This window comes from Macaca nemestrina, chromosome 1, assembly GCF_043159975.1.
Source record: "Macaca nemestrina isolate mMacNem1 chromosome 1, mMacNem.hap1, whole genome shotgun sequence".
Taxonomy (NCBI): domain Eukaryota; kingdom Metazoa; phylum Chordata; class Mammalia; order Primates; family Cercopithecidae; genus Macaca; species Macaca nemestrina.
Genome location: NC_092125.1, coordinates 135,536,977 through 135,550,737, shown reverse-complemented (window position 1 = coordinate 135,550,737; position 13,761 = coordinate 135,536,977). Strand labels below are relative to the sequence as shown.

General features: G+C 31.5%; 1 protein-coding gene across 5 annotated transcripts in view; it reads right to left on the bottom strand.

Moving 5' to 3' along the window:
* LOC105485445 (dihydropyrimidine dehydrogenase) overlaps positions 1-13,761 on the bottom strand; it is an 875,814-nt gene that overhangs the window by 652,375 nt on the left and 209,678 nt on the right. For all 5 annotated transcript variants that reach the window (XM_011747801.2, XM_024793997.2, XM_071074657.1 and 2 more), the window contains one exon: positions 529-690. In XM_011747801.2, the coding sequence (XP_011746103.2) occupies positions 529-690 (162 nt within the window). The remainder of the gene's footprint in view (positions 1-528; positions 691-13,761) is intronic.

Here is a 13,761-nt window from a genome sequence, read left to right as displayed (position 1 = left end):
CCAAATAAAAGACCTGCTTCCAATCTGTAAGTTCACAAAATCTAATGACATTATTAATGTTGCTTAATAACATTACTCAGTTTCAGGGTTTCTGAAAATTCTCTAACCTTTATTTCCCAAAGAATGCAACAAAATATGCTGTATTTCAAGCTTTAAGGAGATTAAGGTGAGTTTTGGGGAAAATAATCCATTAAGGAAGATAGCCTTTTCATAAGAGGGTCTCCTTGCCATACTTCCATATAAAGTTAATGAATAAGTTCTATTTTTGGATCATTTAATTTATATAATTTCACTGAAAGTATTTTAATAACCTGCTGGGATTGCAACTAATTTGACATATGGTTTTATAAACTTCATTTTTGTAGCCAAGCTGCTAACAAAAATAAAGTTCATTGTACAAAACATATTTGAGCTGTGTGTCACACTAAAAATGTTGGGTATCAACAGAGCACCAAGGATTAAAGTTATTTTAAGATACTTGTGCATGATGATGGCAGTGGGGGGATGTCATGTCTATATCATACATACCTCAGTAGCAAATTGCTGCAATCCACCAATATTAATGGGTCCCTCTTCAGTGGCATATAAATTGCATCCACCTACACAAAGATCAGAGGTTGGACATACCATTCCACAAGTCAGACCAAGTGGGTTGTCAGAAAAAATCATCTTAGCAGCTCCATAATAGTTCTGCAAAATTGATACAAAATAAAATTTTACTACTTAAAAAATATACTTTAAACAGCCAAATTATGACAAACATTATTTCTTTTACTAGGTAATCAGATCAAAGAGAATGATGTGTATAAGATGCATAGGTTTCACTACCACTATCAGAAACCATCAGTTAAAACTTAGCAGAGTATTTGACACACAGGAATATTCAAAGCACAGTACATTGATAAATGCATAATCAATTTTGGAAAACTGAAGTTTAAAATACAAATGTGCTGTAAATAATTTACATTTATAAGTCATCTAACTGTATCTTGTCACAAATTATTCATTTCATTTTTTAACAAATGTAAATTAGATGGGATTGTTTGAAGAAATTCAAAACCTAAACTTTAAAACAACAACAAAAATAGTTGTACTCAGGTTATCCTCCATTTAACTAAATTAAAAGTAGCCAGAGCTTTCATTATTTTTGGAACATATTATTTCCTGAAAACAGAATGAATAATAAGCTGAATATCTGGGAGAATGTTTTCCTGTAATCAAAAGGAAGAATTGCATCTGACCAGTACTCTTGAAAACTATCAAGTACATCAAAAACAAGAAAAGTCTGGCAAATTTTAACAGACAAGAGAAGCCTAAGGACACATGACAAATAAATGTATAGCGGTGATTTTTATGATATCCTGGAACAGAAAAAAATGTAAAAATTAAGAAAATCTGAATAAACTAGGAACTTTAGCTAATAATCATGGATCAATATTATTTCATTAATTGCAACAAATGTACCACACTAATGTAGGGTGTTAATAATAGGGGTAATTATGAGTGCATATGGAAACTCTCTGTACTACTGTCACAATTTTTCCATAAATCTAAAACTGTTCTAAAATACATTTTAAGAATAGAGTTGATAGAATACACTGAAAAATATACACATAATGCATTTATGTTTCCTTTGGCTTTTATTTATAATAATTTTGAAGGTCTTTCAAAGCATAGACATTGCTTCCATGAAAAGCCTCAGACATAAGTACAAATTCCTTGTGATTACAGAATACTGATGATAACAAAAAGCAACAATGACATTTACTATTTAATGATTCTTTAATATATCCTCAGCACTTTTTTTAAAAGACTTTTATTTACTCTTATCTCCAATTATTTTATTTACTGTTATCATCTCTCACTATATAGGATGCCCATTGCTTGATCAAAAATTCCTAGATGCAAGAAGAGACAGGACCAAATGCCTGATAATAATAAGAAAACAATAAATAAAAGAAGCAAACTCCTAGGTAATCCAGAAATTTAAGTCAGAAAAAAAAGACTTTTAAAAATAACCTTGATGAAAATTCAGGAAAAGAAAAGACCAAAAAAAAAAAAAAAATGAAACAATTAAAAATAGCACCAGAATACTGGAATCTGTTTGAAAAGAATCAAACTGGTATTTTAGAACTAAATAAACATTTTAAAATAACAGCTAATGCACAGCTTTCACAGCATTTGTGGTGGTTTAACAGTATTTGTGTTGTTCAGTGTACCTTCAGCAATGAACAGTTACATCTGCCATGTAAGAATGGTTCTTCTACATATATTTTCTGAATATATAGTAAGAATGTGGTATGAAATTAAATTCATGAGTAATAAAACTGAAATATAAAGGGTAAATAATTAGCAAGCAAAGGATCATAAAGCAGATAAGTGGCAGAGGCAGGATTTATACTAAAGCATACTGTTCATGGCGCAATAGATTACAGAATCTAGTTACAGTGATCTTATTCAGCTATGGTCCATATCTTGATGTAAACACACACACACACATACACACACACACATTCATACACATACAAAAGTTCTTTTCAATATAAGTTGGAGGACACATAGCTAGTCCATTAGATTCATTACACTTTATATTAAGTAGTTTTTATTACATAGTTCTTTTAGTTGTGGTCTTTCCATCAGTTCAATGAAAAGCTTAATAAGTTAAAAGTCTATTTCTTTTAATCAAGAGATTAGGATTTGTTTCTTCCCCCAGATTAGATCAGATTTATCACTGTGTTTGTCAGTCTTTGGTAGTGTCTCTAAAAGAAGTTAATAATAAATCATTAAGCTGTCAAAGTATAATATCCAAAAGTCAACACAGAAATATCTTATACACACAGAAGAAAAATGTGTGAAAGATTATATTTACCTCATCAACAAATAAAGAATAAAGATAGTAAAATCTGAGTCAAGGGCATTTGAGGCTGCCATGGCTTAACTGGTGAATTCTATAAAACACATAATAACAATTTATGCTAATTTCTCACAAATACTTCTAGAACATACAAGAGGGATTTACTCAGGAATGCAAGGTTGGTTTACATCAAAATATACCATATCAGTAGAATAAAAGACAAAAAAAAAATCACACAATCATATTAAAAGATGCAGAAAGGGCACTTGACAAATTCAACATCCCTCATGACAAAAGCTCTCAACCAACTACAAATAGAAAGAAACTTCTTCATCTTAATAAAAGGCCTCTACAAAAACCCACAGTTAACATCTCACTTTACAGTGAAAACTGAATGCTTTCCTCCAAGATCAAGACAAGAACGTTTACTGCACTGGTCAAGGAGTCAAAGTTCCCCAGAGACCCAGAACGAATAAGATGTATGTGGGGGGGGGGGGGGTGTGTGTATACGTGTGTGTGTGTGTGTGTGTGTGTGTGTGTGTGTGTGTATAAAATATGAGATTTATTATAGGAAACTGGTACACAATTAGGAACCTGCAAATTTCCAGGATCTGCAATTTGAGTTTGCCAGCTGGAGACACAGAAGAGTGAATGTTTTAGTTCAAGTCTCAGTTGGAAGGCCTGAGAACCAGTTAAGTTTTAATTTTAGTTCTAGTCCAAGAGTAGGGGAGAAAGCCAATGTTTCACTTCAAAGGTAGTCAGACAGGAAGAATTCTGTATTTTTCAGGACACAGCTAGCCTTTTTGTTTCATTCAGTCCTTTAACTGATTAGATGAGGCTCACCCACACTTGGGAGGGCTATCTGCTTTACTAACCTGATTTAAATGTCAATCTAATTCAAAAATACTCTCACAGAAACATCCAGGATAAAATTTTACCAAAATACTTGGGCACACAAAGGTTCAATCAATCACACACCTAAAATCAGCCATCACACTAACTTTTACAACTTCTATTCACCATAGCACTTGAAATGTTTACTACATAATTAGGCATAAAAGGAAGGAGGAAGTGACAGAGTGGGGAGGGATGGAGACCGAGAAGAAGAGAGAGGGAGGGAGGGAAGAAGGAAGGGAGGAAGGGAGGGAGGGAAAGAGAGAGAAAGAGAAAGACTGAGAGAGAGAGAGAGAGAGAGAGAAGTTATCCAGATTGGAAAGGGAAAAACTATTTCTATTTCCATGTAAAATGCTCTTGTATATACAAAACCCTAACTAATCCACTAAAATACTATGAAAAGTAATAAAAGTACAGCAAACTTACAGGATACAAGATTAAGATGCAAATTAATTGTATTTCAATATGTTAGTAAGGAACAAATGAAAAATAAATTAAGACAATTCCATTTACAACAGCAACAAACAAAATAAATTATTCAGAACTATATGTATTAAAAACTATAAAAAGTATCAAATTTATACTCTGAAAATTATAGAAAATTGTTGAAAGGAACTAAATAATATCTAAATAAATGAAAATACATCTCATGATCATGGGCCAAAAGACTAATTACTGGGATGGTTATACTATCCAAATTTATCTAAAATTTCAATACAATCCCTACTAAAATCCCTGCTGATTTTCCAAAAATTGACAAGCTGATCTTAAAATTTGTATGAAAATCCAAAGGATCCAGACTAGCTAAACTGAAAAATAAGAATGAAGCTAGAGGACTAACACTTCCTGATTTCAAAAATTACTGCAAAGCTAACATAACCAAGATAGTATGGTACTGACATGAGGATAAACATGTAGATCAATGTGATATAAGTGTGAGTCCAGACAAAAGCCTTCACATTTATGTTCAATTAATTTTTGAAAAGGGATATAAGACAATTCATGGGAAAGAATATTCATTTCAAGAAATGGTGCTGGAATATCCGAATATCCACATGCAAAAGAATGACGCTTGACCCTATCTCACACCAAATACAAAAATGAACTAAAAGTAAATAATAGATCTGGGGGTCTGAGAGGGAATGGACAATAACTGCTAATAAGTATGGAGGGTTTTTTTAGGGGTGATAAAATTGTTCTCAAATTGATTGTGGTGATGGTTGAAACTGCAAACGTACTAGACATCAGTGAATTATTAATTTCACTTACATGAACAAGTATATGGGAAGTGAATATATCTCCTAAAAGCTGTTATGTTTTAAATCATGCATTTAAAGGAGGGGAATTATATGCTCAATTTAATAAAGGAATAATTGCATAAAATAGCTAGATTATATACAAAACTAGACAATGACCTGTAGGGCAATAAAACATAACTTTTGGAGTCATTTTTCTTCTGAACAGAAATTGCATCTCTACTTGACACAAATGTACTAGGTAACATGTATATTCATAGGTTGAATTTTTAACAAAGAATAAACAAAGAAGTGAGCCAATGGTTCTTTCTGCTAGAAAACTAAATAGTATTTAGTTGTTCCCTTGTATTTAAACAATACTTTAGTATGATAATAAAAAGAACTATATGTAATAAGACTATTTCTATTTCCATGTAAAATGCTCTTATGTTCATCTCCTTGATGTTTCTTTCTGGTTTTGGATAATTTTACTTAATAATAATGAAAATGAGCAATTACTAACTTAGAATTAATCAGTCTATTCCTAAGCAAACATACTTAGTTCCTGCTGAAGCCCACTGATCTCTTCACTTAGTAAAAGCAACTGAGCAGGTCATCACTGTTAGAAATAATCTCAAAGTCACTTTCAGTATTCTTTCCTCCTCTTACATGACACAGAAACACTTAATGTGATTCATTAATAAATATTTGTTGACTGCCTCCATGACTCAAAATTTCCATTGTATAATTAGAAGAGTCTTTGTAATATAAAAACAGTATAATGCAAAAAAAAAAAATGTGATCTGCAATTGGTAGACCACTTTTAAGGATACTTAGGGTAAAGAAGCACAGAAAAAAAACATAATCCAATTAAACACCTAAGCATCTTTCCACAAGAATATTGTTTCATGAGCCCCAAATTGGTTTCAAGATTGCACACAAAACGATATCACAAGATGAAAAAGAGACACATTTGAAAAATTGCAACAAATAAAATATTTAAAATTATACTTATGGCTCATGATTTTTCTATATCTGTCAAACTACGAGTGCCAGATCTACTACTGCCATGAAATTGTCTAATAATTCTTAACACTCTCATGACTCTTAAGTGTTAACCTTTTCACCAAAATAAAATTTGTAGGAGGTTAAAAAATTGTTTTAGGTTAGTAAGGACTTATTGAATGTCTTCTAAATATAAAGCATTATGTATATGTTTTTTTTGAAAAAACAAGTATATGCTTCCTGATATCAAGATGCTTTAGCATCAGAGTAAGAAGTCATTTCAGCTAAGATGTCCAGCATCAGCTTTAAGTGGGTGACAGTCACAATGATTCTGCATGTGACTTGTCTAAGATAAGAGAGAATCATAGCCACATCATTCTTGATTGATATGAGTAAATATTCAAGAAAGTTCACAATAGGGCTTGGTGTAATGACTTGGCAATCTGGTTGAGGTAATTCATTCACTTGGAAAAGATTATTAGAAGATGTATTTGAAAAATATGCACGAACTAAATTATGGAGGATTCTGACTGGCAAGCTGAGGGATTAGTATTTAATTAAAGCTTTTTAATAGAAGGGTTCCAGTATTAAGAAACTAACTAGGAAAAATATTGAATAGATGATGTGGAAATTCTCAGAAAGGAAGGGGAAAGGTAGGGAGCCTGAGACAGGTTACACAACGATGCCCAGAAAGAGGAAAGCATAGGCATGTATCATAGAATAAAGAAGCATGATTTTGAAAATGGGTTGAACCAACATTAAGCAATGATTCAGAAGTCACCTTTGCAATCTTTCTATTACAAATAACTTTGAAGAAACGGTAGATCACTCCATTGTTTAGGGATCTTAGTACTGAGAGCCAAAGACACTTAGAAACCTATTAGAAGGGGAACACCTCCTCAACTCTTCCCACAGAGAATGTCAAGATCAATATCAATTTTTTTCTCTCATAGCAAGTGGGAAGATTTCTTGAGCCCTCCTTCTACATGAGAGGTTTGATTTCTATTCTGTGAGCTCTTCATTCTTTTTAAAAGTAAAGACTAGAAAATTTAAATTTAGAAGGGTACTTTATAGACACCCCAGCAGTCTCCTTCTAGAAAATACACACTACTTCAACTGGTTCATGTTATTCAATCAGTTACAAGCATTTCAGTGTTCCATCATGTGAAGAAAAATGTACAGGGCTATGTCAGGAGGGATACAAAATACATACCTGATTTTTTTGTGCATAGAGATATTTTATGTACAAAACATTAGGACTTTCAATCCTTCTAGCAAACATCTAAAGACAAAAATAATATTTGAAATGTTTGTTGTTTTCAAATCAACACATTAGGCATTGATTGTTCTTTGGCCCACTAATTTACCCGCAATTTGCAGGTGTTGAATTTTCTATTAGTCCTTGGGGTTTTTAAAGCATGTTCATAAGCACAACACTTGCCATTTAGGTGAGTTAATTTTAAAATAATTTAACTTCTATACTTTGCTTTTTATTTTAAAATTACAGCATGAAACTGCATTAGTGTCATTCCTCCACAATTTAATGATTTCTAAAGTCATTATCAAGAAATGGAAAACTCACAAGCCGCTACCCTGTCATATGGTATAACTAATTTAACAAATAGTCCTATCATATTCAAGTCTTCATATCACTACAAGATTATCAATACAGCTGGTGGATTTATTTTAAAGTGTTCTTCCTTCTTCCAATGACAGTTTTCACAGATGGAAGCACCCTTCCAAGATAAACTCCAATCTGCTGCATTTAAAAAAATACTTGGGCTAAACTTCAAGAAGTTTGCATGTGTGAGAAGGGTGAATTAACATTACTTTTATTTCTGGCTCAAGCTGTAATGGTGAATGTACTGATGTACATTAATTGAATAGAAAATGTCTCTAGCACCACACACAGAAGGTACAGGCACACAGAACACTCTTTCTGTCAAGCTATCACCTTCCCTCAATGAACAACCTGTGGGTCCTCAGATATTTGGCAAAGGAGAATGTAGATGTATCATGAACAGAACACATGAAAATTCCTGCCCTCATCATACTCATACTCTTATAGAAAAAAAAATGGAGATAGACGAATAGGTTTGACTAGCTTTATTCTGAAAAATTCTCTTTTCATATCTCAGATATACTACATTTTAGATCAGTTTTATACAATATGATTCATTTTTAGAACTATACATTTAGTTCAGTGAGCCTTGTTTAAGCCTATACATGTAAGGAAATTAACAATCATTCTTATAGAAGATAAAGTTTTTATTGATCCTGAGACATTTAACTGGAACAAAAACACAGGCACATACAAGCGAGCAGGCACGTGCACACACACACGAACTTTGCAATCATCAACTGAATTTGAATTCTGCTTATACTATGCACAAGCAATACGACTGGGGAAATGTCATATCTCTTAAGTCTCAGTTTCATCACTTGAGACATGAAGATCAAAATTCTTTGTCAGGCGTATTTATATTATGTATATATTTTTTAACTTTGCATGGATAAGATGCCTATTCCATTACTACTATAGAATAGATTCAATGAACTTATGTCCCCACTCTATCCCTTTAGGCTTTCTGTTCCTAAAAAGATTTTGTTAAATGTTAATACTGTGAGTTTAAGATTTTAGTATTTATTAAATAAAACTCGTGTTCGGAAGTAGAATAAGATATATAGAAAGAAAGAAGCAACAAAGTATGTAGAGAAAATCACCAATCTACCAAACCATAAAAAATCAATGACATAGGGGCATATAAATGGTGATGTAATTTTTTATATAGAACCTATATAAATTTTAAGTGACTTCTATTACTCCTATTTTCTGCAACCTATCCTCCCTGCTTTATTTAATGAACTTGTGAACTTACAATTTTCCCCACGAGTTAGTAAAAATAACTGAGTCTATGTATGCACATGTATTCAATTCATTATTCATCAAATATGTGAAAGCGGTTTTGGTAAGCACTAGATAGGAATGAAGAATCAATATTGTTGCCTCTATATTGTTCCAGCTAAATGAAATAAAACTTTCTTCTGTATCAAAACCCATTCTTTTCATACTTTATATCAGGTAACATTTCTTTTAAAGACCTTTATCAATACTTCAGCTTTTTTCCAATTGGAAGCATAATGCCAGAAAGCACTTCGTACAACAGAATTTTGATGATTGTGTTTGTTAATATATATTCGTGATAGTCTTATATTTTTTATGACATGTCTTATTTTTTGTTTTATTAAGGTCTAATCAATCCCTTTTGGCTGTAAGCATGTAGTCAACTACATATATAATACTAGAAACTGAACTACTGATTACTTCTTATCGTCTTCTTTTTAGACAGAGTCTGGCTCTGTCACCCAGGCTGGAGTGCAGTGGCGAGATCTTGGCTCACTGCAACCTCCACCTCCCAGGTCTAAGTGATTCTATTGCCTCAACCTTCCGAGTAGCTGGGACTACAGGCATGCACCATCACGCCTGGCTAATTTTTGTATTTTTTTAAGTAAAGATCGGATTTTGCCATGCTGGCCAGGCTGATCTTGAACTGCTGACCACAGGCAATCCAGCCACTTCAGCCTCCCACAGTGATGGGATTACACGCATTAGTCACTGTGCCTGGCCTACTTATCTTTTAATATTGAAAATGAACATCTCTATAAAAGGCAAAAATAAGAAAGTGCTTTATAGTTTTTCAATTACCAATTAAAATTAAGTAACATGAATATATGTTCTAAAATTATAAAAGTCCCACTTTATCCAGGGAAAATAATTATAAATGCAATAAATTTTATAAGAAATTTAGAGACTTAAGATTTTCATCTCCAGTAAGTTATTAAGAAATTCGAAGAGAGAAATAAAAAGATGAAATATTGTTTTATTTAGTGTAGCAGAGTTTGTATAATTTGCTTCAAAGACATAGGATACTTTTCTACATCTAAACACTAATACAAATACAAAAACAAAGATGTCAAAGCTAGTCATCATTAGAGTTGAAAAAAGCATTGGGCATTGAAAGAGTTCTACAATTTCATTTATGAATATTACACAGCTTGCAAGCAAATGAGAATGTTTACGTTTGGGAAATTATTGAACGGTAAAGATTATTATTCAAAGAATCTCCCATGTTAATGTAAAATATATATATATTCAAACACATATAACTTACATATAAAATGCCAAAAACTTTTTATTTAATGATTATTTATGCCATGCCAAAAGACACATGATTATTTATGCCATTAAATCTAGACTGTAATATCACACCATTTGTGCGATACAAAAGATGTCAGACTATAAAGTGAGAGTTTGCTCTTTATTGATAAGAATATGAGTAATTCCTTAATTGACAGACTGCTGTGATGCATAGTACAGTGTGTTAATTATATTCTACAGTGGACATAAAAATGTTTTTCAAAAAAGTCTCCATTCTAAGTACATTAATTTAAACCCATTAATAGCTTCAAAATATAATTAATATCGATTCTAATAATTTACTTTAAAATTTTTAATTTTTCGAAGTAGTTTTCAAAAATACTAAACCCAAATTTCTTTAACACGAAGTCTATTACATTATACTTTTTACCCAACATTCAAGATGTTAATAGCACTTATAAAATTCAGTCATGATAGCAGATGTTCCAGCCTTTTATATTTTAATAATAGCTCATAATCTGCATATTTGTTAATATCGATAGTATAGCATAATACAAAGGCACACTGAACAAGAAATCTAGAAAATTCAGTTATGCTATCAAGCAGCTGTGTGATTAGCTTTGCTGGGTTTCAAATTTCTATACAATGAGATGCCTAGTTCAATTACATTTTCTTTTGGTCTATATTCTGTTACATTGATTTTTACTTAATAATATTAAAAAATACCCAAACTAGTATCCTATGTGTTTCTTTATACAGAATTTTCCCTGTCTTAATATTGTAAAAGAAAACAGTTGTGATTCCAATTTAATTTACATATATTTATTTAGTTTTTATGTCATTAGTGTGTTTAAAAATAATTTAAATTTTATCAAATATTTACAAAAGCATATGTTTAAATTTGTCTATACTACACACAACTACAAACAATATGTTACTTGTTTCATATAAAATTTGCTTAAGATGTATAATGAAAATCCTTTCTCATTTATACTAACATGACTCTTGGATCTTAAGTTGATTACATTTTATAACTTACAATTGACTAACATTTGCTTTGAGCTACAGGCTTTTCAAATCTGAATTTCCTCTATTAAAGCAAAAGTGAATAAAATCAGTGACCATTATACATTGTATCAGCTGTGGTTAAAAGTAAAAATGAACCAGGAGCCATAATCCCAGCACTTTGGTAGGCCGCAGCAGGTGGATCATGAGGTCTGGAGATCGAGACTATCCTAGCTAACACGGTGAAACCTCATCGCTACTAAAATACAAAAAATTAGCCAGGTGTGGTGGCACACACCTGTAGTCCCAGCTACTCTCGGGAGGCTGAAGCAGGAGAATCGCTTGAACCCAGGAGGAAGAGGTTGCAGTGAGCCAAGATTGAGCCACTGCACTCCAGTCTGGCGACAGAGCAAGACTCTGTCACAAAAAAAAAAAAAAAAAGGAAAAATGTAACCTTGTGAAGTTTATATATATATATAAACAGAAACAAGATAGATTTTATATAAGCATTAATAATTCAATAGATAATGTTATATCCATCTATCCTCTTCGCACCATATATTAATTAAGATGTGCTATTTTAAAAATAATACTCCAGTCCTTTGTCTTTAACTCTAGTAAATTTAGTATTCCACAATTTGCCAGATTCAAGACTAGGAAGTTATTTATTAAAATTAAAGTCTGGATTCTGGAAAATTTCGTTAATCGTTACATTAACTACAGTAACATTAGTGATAAATGAATGAGTCAAAGTGTGCATACATTTACATTAATAATTAGAAATTAATATTTCATTATAGTCTGAATATTGTGCTCAATATTTATTCTGTAGAACTCTTTTTCAGCTTACAAAGCTAGTTTTACATGCAGAAAAAAGCTAGGATACTTTGAAAATAAATGTATTATCAAGGAGACACTTTTAGTTAGTAACAAAATATACTACACAGCATAGGAATTAAAAAAGCTTGGTCCTGTTACATATAGATAGGTAGGACAAAGAAGATTTGAAAACAGATCTAAATAAATATGGAATTAAATAGGCAATAAAGGTGGCATTAGTATACTAGAACAATTATTCAAAAATCATATTTGGAACTATTTTAGCCATTTGGGGGAAAAATCTTGATCTTTCACTCACTCTTTATACCACAATGAAAACTCAGAATAGGGTCTGTCATGTGCTATTGTAAAACCTCTCAGTTTTATTTTATTTAATTTTACTACTGAATTTTAATATATTATTTTTATTATAAAATATATGTTCATTATAAGAAGCAAAGTAATTTAGAAATTTATAAGGAAAATGTTAGAAATCTAGCTTCACCCTACACTAACCTCAATCAAATGAAGAAACTAAAGTTAAATTACATCCTACCCTTTTTTGTTTATATACAGATGAACTTTTTTTCTAAAAATACTGTCATGCTGTTCACATTACTATGCATTTTGTCCTTTTTCACTTACTACAAATATACTTTTAGACCAATAAATACAAAATGCACTTTTAAGAATTGCTTCTTACCCTTCCATAATATAAATATAACTTAATAGATTGAGCTGATACTGAAGTCTTTACCAATTTTTTATTACTCCAAACGATGCTATAATTGCTTTAAACAAAATCCTTGTATATGTGTCCCTTTACGTTGTGATTACTTTATTTCTCTACGTAGAACAAATTAATAAAGCATGCTGCTGAAACAGTACATATATCTTTAATTCTCAAATATATACCCACCACATAAAAGTTCTTTCCTTCCACCTGAGTAATATAGGAGTTTACTTTCCAACTTCAACAATTTGATGAGAGAAAACTGGTATCTCATCTTTTCCCTTACATCTTGCTGACTAATATGCAAGTAGGCTAACTTCAATATGATTAATAGTCACTTCCATGACTTCTATAATACTAAAATCTTTGCCCATGCCTGCACTGAGTTATCCAAATTTTCAGGAGCTCTTTGATTAACGAAGACGTTAACACGTGGACTGAAATATGTGTGGCAAACAATTTTTCACTTGGTCTCAAGTGTAGTTAGTTTTTTGTTTTAAAATACATTTTTAAAATGCAGGTAGTCAAATTTGCTCTCCTATACTTTATAGCTGAATGTAATTTAAATTATACTTAAATACGTATTTTTAATATGTAGAAGGTGAGTCCACCTGAAAAGTATTCTAGGAGATAACCTATGAACGATTGTAAAAGTAAAGTCAAAATTATTCCAGAACTACTTATTGAAGAAGTCATTCATTTTCCACTGAATTGAAATATCCTCCTTATTATATATTACATACTCATATTTACTTGGTTATATTTATAGATTCTCATCTGTTTGAGAAATGTATATTCCTGCACCAATACTACATTGTTTTGATTACAGTAGCTTTATAGTATCAGTATCTGATATAATACATATTTTTGCCTTATTTTTTAAAGTTTCTTTCTTCCATACATCTCCCCAATTATTATTCCTATATTTTCCTACAAAACCTCTGGATTTTTATCCATCTAGACTATCCACTCATTCTTAAATATCTATTGCTCCTTTCCAGGGCATATTCAGAACTAGTTATCTGCTATGACTCTTCTAATTAGAAATTAAAATTAT